Consider the following 15,853-nt stretch of genomic DNA (forward strand, 5'->3'; position numbering starts at 1 on the left):
ACCCACACCACAAATTATAAAACCAGTATTTATCTTATAACTACCACCATCTCTTTTTAAACAAAACAGCGTATATAAAAATTAAATTTCAACACACACCCCCCCCCCCCCCCCCCCCCCCCCCCCCCTCTCTCTCTCTCTCTCTCTCTCTCCTCCTCTTTCCTTCCTACCATTCTTCGTAAAACCCACCCCAACATCCACCACTGCCAATAATCCCACCAGATCAAACAAATCGACACGGGAGGAAAACGTAAAACGGTATTCTCATCGAGGATCGGAAGGGAATGGCGGAGAGATAGGAGACATGTCGTCCGGGACGATCGATGGGATAGATGGAATAGGTAGACAGAGGGGTAGTAGTAGCGAGCGGTTCACTTGAAGGGGGTAAAGGTAGGTAGGGAGTTTCGCTTCACCTCTTCTTTACAACCTATAATAAAGACGCAAGCGATCAGTCAGTCGATTCTTGATTCCTCAAATTGTATTGTAAATTTACAATCGCGTGACTCTTGGCTTGTGTTCTTTGCTGTCTTAAAAACTTTATGGCCTCTCTTTAAGTCCTCTTTTTTTTCTGTTCTTTCTCTACAGATCACGCCAAGAAGAGAAAAACCATTCGTCATAGTTGCTGACGGCTCGCAGTGTATGTAGGTTAGGTGTAGTTCCTCCCCATCTAAACACAGGCAAAGACAAAAAGAAATCCCAGCACGAAAGCGAGAAACCTATGCCATACGCCACATAGCAGCAACATCATTCCATATCATATCTCATAGCATTCAAGGAAGGGGAAGATTTACTTTTCAGCCGGGGTGGTGGCGAAGGTGACGCCCTTCTCAATGTTACCCTTCAGGTCCTTAAGGCAGACCTCTAGCAGACCCTTCTCTTTGTCAGTGAGGTCGGTGAGAGGGTTGGTGACGCTCTCGACACCGTTGGGCTAAAGTAACAATGGTAGTTAGCTACATGCTCGGTACAGAGACGACAAAGGTCAGTAACTTACGCCAAGCTCGACTGGAACAGAGAAGAAGTCCAAGCCAGTGGCCTGCTTGATTGCGTCACCTCCTGGAACACCGGGTAGGTAGACATAGCTGGGCTCGACAAGGCCCTTCTCGCCCTTAACAGCCTTCAAGACCTTCTCGGCAAAGCTATATGAAGTTAGTCATCTATACCTGAGAGGCAGAGTAGTTAATCCTACCGGTAACCAGCAAAAGCCATGGATAGGGTAGCAGAGCCACCGCCACCTTGTTCCTTGGCCTTGACGACCTCATCGCCACCGAACTGGACACGTTTGACGAGAGCATCATACTTGTCATCTGGAATGTTGACCTTGGGGCTAGCCTTGCTGAAGAGGGGGAGGATGGTATCGCCAGAGTGACCTCCAACGACGGGGATGGTCAGGTCTGAGCCAGTCTTTGTGCCAGTGAGCTCGGCGACGAAGGTCTCAGCTCGGACGATGTCGAGGGTGGTGACACCGAAGAGCTTCTTGGGGTCGAAGACGCCCTTGGCCTTGAGAGTCTCGGCGGCAATAGGCACGGTAGAGTTGACGGGGTTAGAGATGACGAGAATAAAGGCTTTAGGGGCGACTTCGGCAGCAATCTCAATCAATCCCTTGACGATACCAGCGTTGATCTTGAACAGGTCGTCACGGGTCATGCCGGGTTTTCCTAGGAATTGTGAGCAACTCGTCGTGGGGTAATAGTTCATGTTAGTTGGGACATACGGGGAATACCAGCAGGGATGACAATAATGTCAGCATCTTTCATTGCGGCCTTTCCGCCATCATCCTTGGGCAGGTAGGAGGTCACTTTCTGTAAGATACGTTTAGACGTTGTCATCCTCTTAGCTAATCCACGAGGGACGATTATTGCTTACGGCGGTGGTGGAAATGTGCGATAGATCAGTAGCAACGCCGACAGTGGCCGGTACGACATCGTAAAGAGCAAGCTCATCAACAAGAGGACATAGCTTGAGGAGGAGAGATAGCGGCTGTTGAACTCGAACATTAGCTCTCGTCCTAGGTCGGCTCGTTCGTCTATGTCCGATGGACGGTGTAGTTTAGCTGTTTGGAGACAGTTTACGAACCTGGCCAATACCGCCAGCGGCTCCGGCAACGACTGTATGACGACAGTGTTAGCCTTGAAATGACCAGATGTCTGGAGAGCTGTTTGTGAGGCAACTTACCAGCTTTAACCATCTTGACTGTTTTATCTGTTGAGGTGGGGTAGAAGAGCTCGAGATGACTATGGCGGGGTCAACAATTGGCCAGGGACCAGCTTGGCTCGCGATGAAGGGAAGCTGTAGGGAGCTGTTTGTTTGGATAGAAGAGGAGAGGAGGTGTTCAGGAAATCAATTCGACACACAACAGGAAGGACGAGAAGGAGATAACAAACCTTTCTTGTTTTATACCTATGTCTGGAGGAGAGAGAGAGAGCTTGGGGGTGGAAACCTAACGAGAAGCAGATGGGAAATGCCAGTGAGCGGGTATGGCGGGTGGTGGGGACCTTGTGTGATGCGCGAAATAATGCGGGGTTAATGGTCTAACTATCTCTCTCTCTCTCCAAGCCCCGCCAGGCTCTGTCTGAGGTACAGATTCACATACCTATCCTTACCTACAGATACCGTACTACTACTACTATACTGTGAAGATCAACCTATCGTATGCTCGGGCACCGCTCAGGCTGAGGGCGGTCACCTCGATGTACACTAATCCATGTTACTGTTGAGAAGCTTCGGGGGGGTTTCCTGTTCGGCGAGGGAAAACCTGGGCGTCTACGCTAACCCAAGCGTCCTGCACCCCGATCCTCCATTTGCAGTCACGTAGGCAGGCAGGCAGGCAGGCAGGCAGCTAGCTGGTTCTGTAAGCTGTGTGTGTGGCTCACATCAACTTCATCCCCCCATCACCTCCATCCCACTGGCACATGTTAAGTAAATACCCCTTGATCGCATTGGTATTCCCGTTGTTCCGGGTGGAGAGTGCACTAGTGTCCTAACGCCACGACTCTGGGGAGCACTAGAATACTAGAATACTAGATGAAGCAGATAGGCTTGTCTGTTTCAAGCTGTAACGTCTTGCAACGCCCAGCCCACGGCCTCATGTACCTACATGATACTGGCTGACACCATTCCGCTTGTGAACAGGAGCTGCGTCTATGGCTGACATGCACCTGGCCCTCCATACATATCTTCGTCTAGTCCGAGACTCGGAGGTACGGAGGCTCCAGACATGTGACCGCGTCTCTAGTGGGCCATTGATCCTCTACTGCTTCGTAATTGCTAATTGTAAATCGCTTGTCCTGGGGGCTGCTGTGGGGTTACATACGCATTGTAGGCTATTCTCGCCGGTCCTTTCTACGGCCGTCTCTTGCAGTATCCAGCAAGGTGAGCACGGCGACTAATCCCGAGATGTCACCAACATCCCTCTCCGAGTGGTTCTGTTCCCCGAGACTCATGTATAATATCGGGCCGGCTCGGATTATTAGAGTGGCCATGTACATAGTTGTTTGGTTGCCGTATTAAACATTTCGACATTCTCGTGGCCCTGGCATTCGCCCTATTGGTGACTGATCAGTACACGCGGGATACTTCGTATAAAGACTAGGTTTCCCGTCGACTCGTAACTGCCACTTTCGCCCAAGCGCCATCACTATTGGACTGATTTCGTTTTCATATTCATTGATCAAGTCTGCCACAGAATTTCAATCACCGACGCAGAAATGAGTAGATGACAGGGGTTGAAAAGAGGGGTCCCATAGTCTGTAGTCTTGAATCTTTTTTTCTTATCATGATTGTGACTACCAGTTGCACGAAAGCAAAATATGATGCCTGTCCGCCGGTTGACCTAGCCTAATCTAGCCTTCAAAATCCATGCTTTTTGCCGTGCCCTGTACGCTGGTGACCCTTTCAAATTCGCCCATAATTCATGTTAATGAGATTTGTTTGCCTTTTACTCGGCGGCCTTCTTGGCCTTGGCGCCACGGGGCTTGGGCTCGGGGGTAGGCTTGGGCTCCTTGTAGGAGTGGCGGACGGCGGAGGCACGGGCAACGGCGGCCTGGCGGAGGTCGGCGCGGTAGTTGCTCTTAGCGGTCTGCTGGGCAACAGCAACGTAGGTCCTAATGGCACTCGTCAACATTCCTTGTTCACGATGTGCGGAACACCCTATAAGAGGCTGGCTAATCGGGGAGTACTGACTTGCGGGCGGACTTGCCACCGCTGTAGGTGGTCTCGGTGATGGCCGAGACGGGCTTGTTGGCAGCCGAGGTCTTCTTGCTCAAAACCTTGACGGCATTCTTCTCACCGGGAACGACACCAATGGCCTGTTTAATTTTGCAAGTGTGAGCTTTCGAATTCATTCGTCAAGTCGTTTATACGTAGCATAGTCTGTTCGTACCTTGTCGTTCACGAAACCGGCCCACTGGTACTTTTTGTTAGCCAAAAATTCACACCAGAAGAAAGCTGCAAACTCTCACCTTGCGCGCATGCTTGTTGGTCAGGTTCAAGTTGTCACGGGAGAACTGAACACCGCCGGAAGCCTTGCGCTTGACGAGGAAGGAGTTGTTGCTACCTGTTGAATTCCATGATTATTAGTTTTTGACTTGCCCCCTGAAAACAACGTCGACTCGCGGGGTTCCGTAGCAAGGGCAGAACTCACGAACAATCTCCCAGATCAAGTCGGCAGAAACCTGAGAAGAAGCCATTGTGAAATTGCTGGATTTGGGGGCTTTGCGGAGGTAATTGTCGACGAAATTGCGCAGTCTACTTGATTGCTGGTTGCTTGTGATTTCGTCTTTACCCAGGCCCAAGATGGTGCGGGAATCGCTTAATTCGCCTAATGCGTGTTAGTGGCATCTTTAATTGCAATGAACGCGGACACGCAATAACGCGGGCATGCACGGTCCACACCTGTCTACACTTGTTGGGATGGTCCCTTGAGTGTTTGCAGGACTTAGGTACGTACCTTCCATGAATGCACTTTGTCAGGGAGGAACGGGACGACGGAGGACAGGTGGGGCCGTGAGTCTCAGCCAACAACCCAAGCGTCGACTTGTCGTCAGACGGGCTGTCTCAATAGGCTAAAGCCTCATCATCGTCGCCTTCAACTTACTCATTTCACATCCTCGACTTTTTCGAAAGCATCGAGTCGCGTCTCGACACGGCTCACAAATGGCCTAAGCAACAACGCGCCAGTCTTTTCACAGCCCATTTCACTTTCTGCTGCCCTGACTTTTTCCTTATCAAGTTTCTAATCCTTCATTCCCGAATCACAACCATTCACTCGGTGTACATCGCCCGTCTGTCGAGCATCGGAACCGTTCCTCATATCGATCTCCAACTACATCCGAGCTAGCCGACCGAATCACGCATAAAAAGACAGACAAAATGTATCTTCTCTACGGACTCACCTTCATCGTCATCATCGCGGGGACAATCCTGTACCTAACGCGGAACTCCTGGCTACATCTCCTCCCAGGCACCTCATACCTCTACTCGCGGCTCCCGGGCTCCTTCTCCGGCGACATCGAGGCGGGACTATCAAGCAGCACTTTCGACCTCGGCGCCAACGTCGAATCGGGAGACTCGCGCGCCGGCCTCGACGACGCCGCGAAAGCCGAGATCCTCAAGATCATGAAGAAGCGACGACTGCGCTTCGACGAGGCTCGCCGCGTCTACATGGAGCAGCGCTTCAGCGCCAACGGCATCGGCCCTGACGGGCGGCCTAGAGACCCCAAGTTCGTCAGCTTTTCGTGATGTACACCCCGCGCTATCCGAGGAATAATGTCGAGCGGAGATAATGGGGGTGAACGAGGAGTTTGGGCTGCGCTATGATCGGAGGGGTGGCTAGATGTATTATTTCCCGAAGGCGATGAACTCTGTGTCAGGAGGCTCGTTGTGCCGATTAACTATATCCATCATGCGAGAACATTCGCGATTTCATTTTTTGTTTGGCTAAGGCGTTTGGCGGTTGTCCTTGGGTTTGGGTGCATTTTCACTAGGTTCAGATGTCTCTGTGGCAGTCATCGTCTGACAGGCAGGCGCCATGTTCCGAAGGGCAATATGGCTTCTGTTGCACCCTCGTGAGGAACTAAGAATCACATCCTCGAAAGGCAGTGTACCTACCACAGTGCCCAGCCTCAAAGTTGTTCTTCGAGACACGGTCTTGCAGCATGTCATATCATAATACCCTCTCATCATGCACTAGCATATAACTATAGCAGATGTACTCTGGATTTTTCCTATTTCTTGGTCGAAGAGAAAGATAGCTTGTTGCAATGCAAATGACATTATCTTCATCCTCAGTTTCCACGCCGCCACTTTAACACATCCTCAGCCTGGGCAATCAAACACAGATGATCACCAAGTATGGATTTCAATATAATCATCAAAGCTCAGTTTGTTTAAGCATATTTATATACACATTAACAGCGGCAGTCAGGCTTCTTCGACATCTCGTTGACTCTCTAGACATCCGACATCAGTCTAGATGTCCCATCGCGCTAATTCCGTTTTCCCAACATCTTCTCCCAGGTACTGGAATGGCAGAATGAGTTTTAGGTGGGGTACAATACGGTCAGTGAAACCCTCTGTCTTTTTTCTTCTTTAAGAATATATACAATCATCTTTTTCCCTCTGGAGAGAAACTTCATTACCGACAATCCAGACTTTTGGTCCGGCCTAGTCATATCATTCTATGTTATAAATATTAAAAAGTCGTTATGAATTCGTCCAATCTGGGCTCTGCCGACGGTGGGATTTTTTTCGTCTCCAAGTTGTAAACCCACAGTTTGGTACAGAACATTGTCCCCGATAACGGAGGGCTCTGTGAATTAAAGGGATATTGGAGGCATGAGTTGCATTGGTTTCGCCGCTCATTTGCTCTTTTTTGATTCAGTTCTCTCGTAGACACGGTCATCCACACCCTCGACTTCTTCGGCGATGCGCTCCATATCCTTGACTTGACGCCTCCACTGGGCATCACTCATCTTCTTTTCCTTGTCGAAGAGATCGGCATCGGGCTTGCGGTATGAGCCTCCAAGGCGGTCCCAGAGTGTAGTGTACTGGCCATAGTTGTAGTTGAAGTACAGGTGGTGCATAGTGTGGCAGGCGGCACCGTTGATGACGGGGCTGTCAGCCACATACTCGCCATCGTGGATCATGATGGTCCAAAAGTTGACGAAGACGAAGAGCGCGACGGACGCGTATTTGTTCAAGGGGAACAAGATTGGATACAAGTGGTACGGGAACGACTGCGCAAACCCATCTACGGGGTGAAAAGCGTGGGACGCAAAGGGTGTTGGCATAACCCATTTGTGGTGAGGCTTGTGCAGCTGCTTGTAGACGGCAGGATGGTGTAGACCACGGTGGATTAGGTAAATCAAGGCATCCGTGAAAACCAGGAAGCAGGGGAACTGAGCATACTCGTACCACATGCCCGGGCCATCAGCGGGCGTGTCGTACAGTTTCGTGTATCCGCGGACCTCGATGAGCCAGAACACGGTTGTGAGGATAGCCATACCTGGGAAGGACGACACCGATTGTTTAATTTCCATGGAAATCTGGTTCTTGAGAAATTTGGGGTGAAGTTTCGCGTCCTTGTTGAAGACCAGCCAGTATGAGAGAGAAGCGAAGATGAAGTATAACAGACAGCCGAAGATACTGGGCGAATGTTAGCAAGACAGCTTCATGGAGTAATGAGGTGAGTGTAGATTTCATACACAGTAATGGTCCACAGCGATATGGCCTGTCGAAATATGTTGTCTCTATCCCACGCACTCATGTATGCGTATGGACTGGGCTCGAAGTCAATGTATGAAGAGGCGGGCTTATACTGCCATGACGAGGTCGTCGCATTGTGAACCTCGAGGAAATCTGGCGCAATGGACCGCGCAGGGTGAAGGTTGGCGAATACGTAGTCGCCTAGATAGGTGTCCCAGATCTCGAGAATAACGTCCATGTTGGATGTAGGACGGGTTGTCGACGAGGCGGGAGAGTGTAATGAAAGAGAGGGAGTCTCAAGCACAGCGACTGCGGTGAAACCAGATTAAACACAAACGCTCGGACGCAATGAGGAGGAGAAATAGAAAGGGAATTAAAAGCTCAATTATCTAGAGCAGAAGATCTTGACTAAGTAAAGGGTGGAATGAGTGTATGGGGCAATTCGAATTTCGGTGTTAGCAGGTGGAGCTCGGTAGCGCGCTTTGAAGCTAAGGAACTACCTGGGTAGTGTAGTGTAAATGCACTAGAAATGTAGGTACCAAGCTAGATCCCGCCCTCGGATCTGATAAGTGGGCGAAGGCGAAGACTTAGATCGGGGAGAGCGCAGAGCAGCGATGGCAACTTGACACTAGAGTGAAGAATACTTCGAAATCAACGATGTCTTTCAATGTAAATGGCAGCTGTGTCGCGATTTCTAAGGACTCGGGTTTGTTTCCCTTGTTTCCCCAGCTTCAGCGGCAGCGCAGGTTGGAGAGAATATCTGATATGAAGGGTGGAAACCTGTGACTCGGAGGACCCCTGAAAGACCGTCTTTATAAGGGTACTATAACTTTTTTTTCTTTTAAGGTTATTAGTATGAGGTGGGAGGTGATGACATTTTACTTGTCTGAATGGCGAACTGGTCAGGTATTATATGCGAACTCAGACTGGAATAAGTGTAGCCACTGAGGGCACTTCATCGAACCATAGTGGTAGGATGATGAAAATGAGGGAGATGAATGGTCAAGAAACGGCTCTGGAACAGTGAATGCGAACACGAGCCGTACGATAGTCACCGCCATTACATTTACACTAGGCTAGCGAAGGTATGGCATCATTAAATATACCTACCTAGGTATGTAGGATTTCAATCAGGGCTGGACTGGACGATGAAGTTGCCTTGTGTACTGCCTGTGTTGGATGAGAGCTGAGGTGCCGCAACACTGGGTCACTGCATGCAGGTGCTGTATCCCCACTACCTAGATACCTACTTAAGTACCTAGGTAAGTACTGTAGGTAAGTAGGTACTTAGATCTGCACTGGAGTCCCCTATTGGGCCTTTGACGACCCTTTTACTGGACCATCACACCACTGGAAGCTCAAGCTTCCGGTCGAACAATCCCCTTATCAGGCTGGTCCCGATCAGCAAGATGCCTAGATACTAAAACGACAGTCAGCTTGAGTCGGTACCTACAGAGGTGAGATAGGTACCTACCCACCTTATCGCATGCGTTTTCGTATTCGTATCGAAGATCCTCAGAAGGCTTCTTCCACACTCTTTCATACCCGATACCTACCTACATCTAAAATCTAAACCTTGGAAGGCAGAGACACGCCAAACCTTGCCACCACCACATAAGTACAGTAGTCTCCAGCTGTGGCTCTCAGATGTTACAATCGACTATACTCATTGGCTGTCTCTTCCTGTTTCTAAGTCAATTGACATCATGCTCATTGTACAAAGACGACAACGAATTGACAAATGTTCATATTTATTTATCTAATTCATTGGATCAGTCGCCACATTACAAGGACAAGTTTTTTTTTTACTTCATCTTCTGCCAGATTGAGTGGCAGAATGCTGATGTCAGTATTCCTTGTGACCGAATGCTAGCATTGCACACACAATATCTTTAGGTGACGCACGCCCACGTATGGCATCAATCAAGCCATCAGGTCAGGACTACGGAACAGCCCGTTGCACGGCTTCAGCCTTGCTCGCCCAGAAAACCCCGGGTGACTGCTTGGTCACGGCGAAGGCATGGTTATCGGTATCCTTTCCCAAGTCAGATCCATTGATGTACAAGACACTGCGCTTCTTTCTCGACGAAACAACCTAGAACGACTACTTAAGTGTTCATCTATAGGGGTCGCCAGTCGCCAGTCGCCACGATCTATTGCCCAAAGGGTATTATCAGTGATAGGCTCAGTGTTCAGGTTCGTCAGGTCCCCGCGGGACAGTGTGATCTACCGCCCACTGGCGTATGCTCTCGAAATTTCTACATGTGTGAGGTGTGCTGTAGTTTGGCCACGGGTCGCCGTCGTTGAGTGGGAAATTGAAACTGAAGACCCCTATATCACCCTGGCAAATGACAAACTGTCGCAGTGCATCAATGCAATGGTCGAGATGGTTGCGCAGTTTCGTCGGCGGCGCTGAAATATCGCCCCCGAGGGGAGCATAATACTCCTTGTACGCGTTCTGTCGCAAAAGGTTGAGACAGTGTAGCTGGTGGAACATCTCAATCGCCACGCGATATCCTGGCTTCCCGTTACGCGGATCCGTGATCTTCAACGAGGTTTCGGGATCGAGACCTAGGCTAATCATCTCCTCATGAGATATCATTGTATCGCCGACTAAAATTGGGTTAGCATACGGAATCTTGCTTGACTGCGATTATATCAGGTTACATACCGGCTGAGATATAGTCCCATCTAGCGTCTACATCGTCCCCTTTTCCAATGAACGGGCCTTCTGCTTTCGGGGGCAGATCGAAGTGCTGTGTTTCATACTTAACAGCACTTGCGGCTGGCGCTGTGGGAGGTATTAGCATTCGATCAACTGCTTTTACATCCAGCATCAAGGTACATACACCATGCCGAGTACTTTTGTGTATATTCTAGATCGGATATCTTCGCTGTCCGCGAACAAAAACTCAAAGAAAACAGCAGGGCAGAGAGTGATAAGAGGACAGCATGCGCCAACCATATCCAATGCGGGTTTATATTTCGGGGTATAATAGTTGAAGCTTCGCTGCCGCCCATCCATGTGAGTGTCTCCTCGCTATCGCCACGTTCGCCCTTCTCCAGGAACGGCTCTTCATCTAGATTATATTGCTTCGGCATCGTAAATAAATATGACAAGTAAACAGCACACCTGGTGCTGGAAAGAAACAGAAATATGACAGTATTAGAAATGAATGTATGGTCACACACCGAACCAGCAGCAAGGTGAAGAGTAGAAGCAGAAAAAAAGAAAGCAAGAACCTCGAGTGAAACAGCAACCTCTCTCCTCTTAGTATCGGAGGAAGTTTAGCCAAGCTACGAACTAGATCTAGGTACCCTTTCGCTAAAGCCTGCACTAGAACATCCCCTGACCGATGCACATTGCGTGGAAGCGAAACGCGGTGGAGAACAACAACATCGTGAGCTCTCGTGAAGTTGTAACATCAACGTCTCAAGTTGGGTCGAGGCGAGTGAAGCCAGGCGCTAAGTGCCAAATGGAGTTGGCATAGCTGGCCATGTATTTCCGGTTTGGGAAGGAATGCCTGTTGCGGGACAGGGATGCCTCGAACTCTGAAACGCCACTATCCAATTACCATCACCATGGGAAATAAAATGGCCTCAGTATCGAGCCATTGATCGACGACTAGTCGTGAGGGGATTTTCGTTTCATTGGAGATCTCGACACCTACTGTAGAATACAATACAAACATGAAAATGACCAAAAATAGTGTTAGCCAGCTCGTGTTAAGTCAAGTTGACCCTAATGCGGTGTAATAACCGAAGAATGGCAAGAAATCTCGCATCTGCAATTACCTAATCAAAGCCTACTATCCATGCTAGATCTTGCAAAACACCACCTGGGTATTAAGTGTATATATACCGTACTTACGTATACATAGTACACCGTGCCACTCTGTGGACGTTCTTTCACAGTTTATATGCAAAGTAGGTAGCAAGAAAAGACTAGCATCGATGCACGCTAGATCATAGACTGTATCAACGGCGATACCTAGCTCTTTCTTCCAAGCCTTAGCCTTCAATGCTGGGGACAGGAGGATCCTGCGACGAAATGGTAGATCTTTAGCAGCAGTGATATAGCGATCCACCTAGTGTATCTCTTGGTGAACTATAGTAGAATACGTATAGGTCAAGGGCTGGGATTCAATGCTAAACTTGAAATGGTCAGATCAATATGAGGCGGGATCAATGCTATCGGATCCTACATAGGAAGCATTTCATTGGGTGTTGCAGATAGAACTCGGTGACACATATTCGTTTTAGTCCCCTACATGAGGATTCACTATCGTTGTTATTGTATTATAATGCTCTTGAAGATGGTTCACCCTGGCTGGTACGTTTCTTTGCGAAGGCGCACTGAACAACATCTCTACATAGTACATAGTAGGTATTTGCCTCGCGGCGCACATGGATTATGAGGCTAGAACCAATAGCTGGTATGAATGTTGAAGAGAGATATCTACGCTTTCGGACTCCCCACGTTTCGCCAATTAGAAAGCGGTAGGTCGAGTTATGAAGTACTCCTTGAATATGGATATATTGATTATGTCCCTGGGCTAACTAACCTCGTGAGTGCAATGTACTGAGGTTGGTCTCTGAAAGATGAGCAGAGTCGTGGGAACAGCCCAGAGCAATGTTCCCAGAAGGACTCTAAATTTTTCAGTAACAAGCCGTTACACCGACGACAAGATTGCATGTAAGAACATTATGAAACACTCAGACTAGGGAATGTTGGATAGATAGCTAATCATTGCTTAAAGTCTCTCTCTTTTCTATGTTCCTCATTTACAGTCTCTTTCCCCCACCTGTATCTGATATCCTAGCAGGCTACCCTGGAGTTTACAATTATTGTGAAGAACAACTAGTAACATTTAATGCTCATTTTTTTCCTCGCCAAAACCAGAACCATGTATAGATATATATTAATTTTGAACCTACATATTCATTCACGAGAGTGATTATAACTGAATATTATAACAAGGGCAGATAATTGGGCTTGGAACTTGATGCTATTCAGATTACAATGATCAACTAGAGCTGCATGAGTCCTTGACCAACCCATTCCTTTTCGGCTGTTGGTGGCTTGGCTCGACTCTATATACAACTAGTCTGCCAGCCTAGACCACCTGTGTCTCTAGGGTCTGTTTCAAGAAGTGAAGTTTGTATAACCTCACTTTCCAATATTGCCTGTATGTCTTTGAATGATCATGAACAGCCTGCAATGGCCTTTCGCACGGTCGAAGTGCAAGGCAAACTGCATGCTCAGCTAGTATAGCTTGTGCAGCTTGTACGCGTGTAACATATCGTTCCTCTCTTGCGCATTTGAAGCATCAGTACAGCCCCGTTGGTTATTGCTTCTCTTCTTAAACGTGTTATATACCAGAGATGGATGGTCAGACCACTGCGAAGAGCATCTGAGTGACCGTAACTTTCGGTCCCCGGAATCACGGGATTCCTGGTCTAGCCTACTTTATAACCCGATCAAGCTGGAAGGAGTCGTTGTCACACCAGGACTTTGCCCATGCTGCCTTTCCAACGGCAGCTTGGAACCCACCATAAAAATTACTAGTACAACACCCCGGTGCGGAACAAACTCTGCTCAACAACAATGTATCCCTTTGAACGCGGTTTCAACCTCGGAACACCAAACATAGGGAAGTACAGCCAATCAGAACAGGAGATTTAATGCGATTACAAGGAAAAATTGCCTATAACGATATCCTAGCTTTCCGAGGTTGAAACCGCGTTTAAAGGGATACCTCATGACACACTCTTAAGTAACTGGCTCGCCTCATCTGACACAACTGACTCTGTCTTTAGGTCGGATGTAGAGCCACATCATTGGAGATCTTGCCTGCTGGGTGAACTGTCGGTCCCATGTTCGGAAGACCTTCGACTTGCTGAGATAAGTGCTCGCTGTCACTTCATTCGAGGTTAATTCTCGCAGAAAATCGCGGCACTGCAGCAACACTGGCACTTGGTTAACCCATTGGACTTGAATAAGCATCTTTCCACAAGTCTTCGGCGAGGGTTAATAAGTCGGAAGGCCCCAATCAGAGGATAAATACACTCACAAATTTCTTCAATATAACTAAATCTTCTGTCCCCCTAGCTGGGAGCACTCCATTCAAATATTCTAATCCTGCTCCCGCCTCCTTCCCCATCATTCCGCCTTCGTTAGGTCCTACTCCTAAGCGAAGAGCTTCAACATCAACTCCGTCTTCGCCAACGACTCTTCGCCCCCCCGCGAAAAGATTGACTTACACGCGGACCCTACGTATTCGAATCCACAGTCTCCTAACATGTACTCGCTAGGGGTCGAGGCAAGGTCAGAATCGAGCTTAGGCAGTGCCTCCGACAGCAGTGCTTCAGTGTCGTCTCGAAGCACCGACAGTCTGGCATGTAGTAGAATCACGGCTCGGGCAGGGCGCGATGCCCGGGACACCAAAAGAGTGTTGCAAACGATAAAGCAAGTCAAAGACGGGGAGTACAGGGTCAAGAAAGGTAGTCCAGGCGGGAAGTACTTGATTCATCGACAACTTCACCCTTCAGGCTACAAATTACTACGGGAAGTAGAACTACAGAAGCCCGAGAACAGCGAGCTGTTGGAATACTTCAATGGGGATGAAATTCGGTAAGCTTGATCAAAGATCTCGTCATGACGTCCTACTCATGGCATGCCAGATACGACTACACGCGTCGCCCATACAAGGGTGACAAGCAGTTAGTAATCCATCTGCCTTCAGGTTTCCATGAGATAATGGCTGGCCGTTTTAGCGATATGATTGTTGGATGGCTCGCTTGTATCGCAAATGGTTCACTTTGCCGAGTCGACCGTAGCAAAGAATCGACAATGGAAATTGCAATCAACTCAAGTCTAGCGAAGACGGTAAAGCCTATCGAGCCTCGAGGTGACCGACTCGAGCCCGGCCTCTCTTTCAGACACCAGGGTTGCAGAGTGGCCGATATGGTGGTTGAGGTGGCATGGTCTCAGAACAAGCTAAACTTACCGGACAGGGCTAGGCGGTACATTGAAGGGACGGGAGGCGCCATCCACACGGTCATAGGGTTAAGCATGAATGACATTTATCGTGGTGGACGCCGTGCAACAGTCTCAGTCTGGAGAGCTGAGCAGGAGGGCGAGCGGTGGAAACGATCTACGGTAGTAGACAATATGGTAAGTGCTTCAACCGCGTGCCGGGCTTTACAAAGATGCTCATGACCCCTTCAGGAATTCATCGATGAAAACGGCCAGGCTGTCGATGGATGCGTGCTGTCCCTCTCTCTCAGAGATTTCATATGTTCTAAGAGAGCAAGTAAATTAGGGGACATTGAGGACGTACCACTCAATATCACTTCCACAACACTCTACGAGTACTACCAGCACGCTTTCAACACGCATATAGCCGACGAGGCAGCAGAGAAGATTGGAACATTACAGAAGCAAGCTAATAGTGCGTTGGAAAAGATCCGAGTTATAGATGGAATTATCAGGGATCAAGGAACGAGAGACGGCCCCAATCGCATACGAATGGGAAAGAAACATGTAATCGACATAAAGGCGAAGATGAAAGAGTTAAACGGCGAGTCCGCCAACATCACTAGTTTGATGAAGGATATAGAAGAAACGATGGACAAGGCAGGGGATCAGGCAGAAGTGATGGAGGAAGTAGAAGAGGATAGACTCAAGGCAGCGAGCAAGGTGGCCGAAGTAGAAACGGGGCTTGGCAGGTTGACGGCTGAAGAAGGGAACTTGGGTTGATATATCGATATGGTCCCGAGTGTGTTGAACATTCTAATCTTGATCTAGAAGGTACCTAGGGTTGACTAACTAGAAGTAATTGAGTATATATGTATGTCATCCTTTTAGTTACCCATTGAATGGTTTTATTACCTAGCTCTTGATATGGAGATGCATCTACCCTAGAAAACTCTCTTTCCAATTCTGAAACATCGCGAAAACATAGGGATTTTAGCATCCATTTTGGCCGAGCGATTATCCAGCTTATCCAGATACCTGTAGTTTTGTTCAGCAATTCCAAAAGTTCTAGCTGGCCCTGGGCTAGTGGCATGTCTAGCTTTAGAAAATGGGCGAGGTTCGTGGAGAAGACCAACTTCTTTACGAAGATATGCCCGAGATAATAAATAAAAG

At 48.5% G+C, this 15,853-nt stretch overlaps 7 protein-coding genes across 7 annotated transcripts; 3 read left to right on the forward strand and 4 right to left on the reverse strand.

Annotated features, from left to right (window-relative positions):
* Positions 1–428: 428 nt before the first annotated feature.
* Positions 429–2,378, reverse strand: F5B22DRAFT_614879 (malate dehydrogenase). Its single transcript, XM_047975495.1, has 7 exons — positions 2,173–2,378; positions 2,074–2,105; positions 1,864–1,977; positions 1,712–1,799; positions 1,187–1,655; positions 992–1,136; positions 429–928 (listed from the first exon to the last, which is right to left on the reverse strand). Exons 1-7 carry the CDS (start codon positions 2,183–2,185, stop codon positions 788–790), a joined length of 1,002 nt encoding a protein of 333 aa, XP_047828980.1. The 5' UTR covers positions 2,186–2,378; the 3' UTR covers positions 429–787.
* Positions 2,379–3,709: 1,331 nt separating this feature from the next.
* Positions 3,710–5,159, reverse strand: F5B22DRAFT_302659 (ribosomal L28e protein family-domain-containing protein). Its single transcript, XM_047970539.1, has 6 exons — positions 4,946–5,159; positions 4,640–4,816; positions 4,458–4,552; positions 4,379–4,402; positions 4,180–4,304; positions 3,710–4,100 (listed from the first exon to the last, which is right to left on the reverse strand). The coding sequence occupies exons 1-6, from the start codon at positions 4,950–4,952 to the stop codon at positions 3,935–3,937; spliced, it is 594 nt and encodes a 197-aa protein (XP_047828981.1). The 5' UTR covers positions 4,953–5,159; the 3' UTR covers positions 3,710–3,934.
* F5B22DRAFT_302669 (uncharacterized protein) lies at positions 4,635–6,263 on the forward strand. The gene has a single exon (XM_047970540.1). The coding sequence runs from the start codon at positions 5,368–5,370 to the stop codon at positions 5,734–5,736; it is 369 nt and encodes a 122-aa protein (XP_047828982.1). The 5' UTR covers positions 4,635–5,367; the 3' UTR covers positions 5,737–6,263.
* A 591-nt stretch (positions 6,264–6,854) lies between these two features.
* F5B22DRAFT_637718 (uncharacterized protein) lies at positions 6,855–7,939 on the reverse strand (the record flags this gene model as incomplete). Its single annotated transcript, XM_047977478.1, has 2 exons — positions 6,855–7,641; positions 7,701–7,939. 2 exons carry the CDS (start codon positions 7,937–7,939, stop codon positions 6,855–6,857), a joined length of 1,026 nt encoding a protein of 341 aa, XP_047828983.1.
* Positions 7,940–9,257: 1,318 nt separating this feature from the next.
* On the forward strand, positions 9,258–9,742 carry F5B22DRAFT_302708 (uncharacterized protein). The gene has a single exon (XM_047970541.1). It carries the CDS (start codon positions 9,349–9,351, stop codon positions 9,595–9,597), a length of 249 nt encoding a protein of 82 aa, XP_047828984.1. The 5' UTR covers positions 9,258–9,348; the 3' UTR covers positions 9,598–9,742.
* F5B22DRAFT_614882 (uncharacterized protein) lies at positions 9,258–11,472 on the reverse strand. Its single transcript, XM_047975496.1, has 3 exons — positions 10,551–11,472; positions 10,373–10,492; positions 9,258–10,314 (listed from the first exon to the last, which is right to left on the reverse strand). Exons 1-3 carry the CDS (start codon positions 10,801–10,803, stop codon positions 9,887–9,889), a joined length of 801 nt encoding a protein of 266 aa, XP_047828985.1. The 5' UTR covers positions 10,804–11,472; the 3' UTR covers positions 9,258–9,886.
* Positions 11,473–14,003: 2,531 nt separating this feature from the next.
* On the forward strand, positions 14,004–15,463 carry F5B22DRAFT_648546 (uncharacterized protein; the record flags this gene model as incomplete). Its single annotated transcript, XM_047979029.1, has 3 exons — positions 14,004–14,335; positions 14,386–14,878; positions 14,933–15,463. 3 exons carry the CDS (start codon positions 14,004–14,006, stop codon positions 15,461–15,463), a joined length of 1,356 nt encoding a protein of 451 aa, XP_047828986.1.
* Positions 15,464–15,853: the final 390 nt, after the last annotated feature.

This window comes from Xylaria bambusicola (assembly GCF_022495145.1).
Source record: "Xylaria bambusicola strain CBS 139988 unplaced genomic scaffold F5B22scaffold_34, whole genome shotgun sequence".
Lineage (NCBI taxonomy): Eukaryota > Fungi > Ascomycota > Sordariomycetes > Xylariales > Xylariaceae > Xylaria > Xylaria bambusicola.

Coding starts and splice junctions, on each gene's coding strand:
- F5B22DRAFT_302659 (XM_047970539.1), bottom strand. Junction 4,305..4,378: donor CCGGTTTCGTGAACGACAAG/GTACGAACAGAC, acceptor AAAATTAAACAG/GCCATTGGTGTCGTTCCCGG. Junction 4,101..4,179: donor GGTGGCAAGTCCGCCCGCAA/GTCAGTACTCCC, acceptor GAGTGCCATTAG/GACCTACGTTGCTGTTGCCC.
- F5B22DRAFT_614882 (XM_047975496.1), bottom strand. CDS start 10,803: ATGCCGAAGCAATATAATCTAGATGAAGAGCCGTTCCTGGAGAAGGGC. Junction 10,493..10,550: donor ACAAAAGTACTCGGCATGGT/GTATGTACCTTG, acceptor TACCTCCCACAG/CGCCAGCCGCAAGTGCTGTT. Junction 10,315..10,372: donor ATGGGACTATATCTCAGCCG/GTATGTAACCTG, acceptor ACCCAATTTTAG/TCGGCGATACAATGATATCT.
- F5B22DRAFT_614879 (XM_047975495.1), bottom strand. Junction 1,800..1,863: donor CGCACATTTCCACCACCGCC/GTAAGCAATAAT, acceptor CGTATCTTACAG/AAAGTGACCTCCTACCTGCC. Junction 929..991: donor CTGTTCCAGTCGAGCTTGGC/GTAAGTTACTGA, acceptor TTGTTACTTTAG/CCCAACGGTGTCGAGAGCGT.
- F5B22DRAFT_302669 (XM_047970540.1), top strand. CDS start 5,368: ATGTATCTTCTCTACGGACTCACCTTCATCGTCATCATCGCGGGGACA.
- F5B22DRAFT_302708 (XM_047970541.1), top strand. CDS start 9,349: ATGTTACAATCGACTATACTCATTGGCTGTCTCTTCCTGTTTCTAAGT.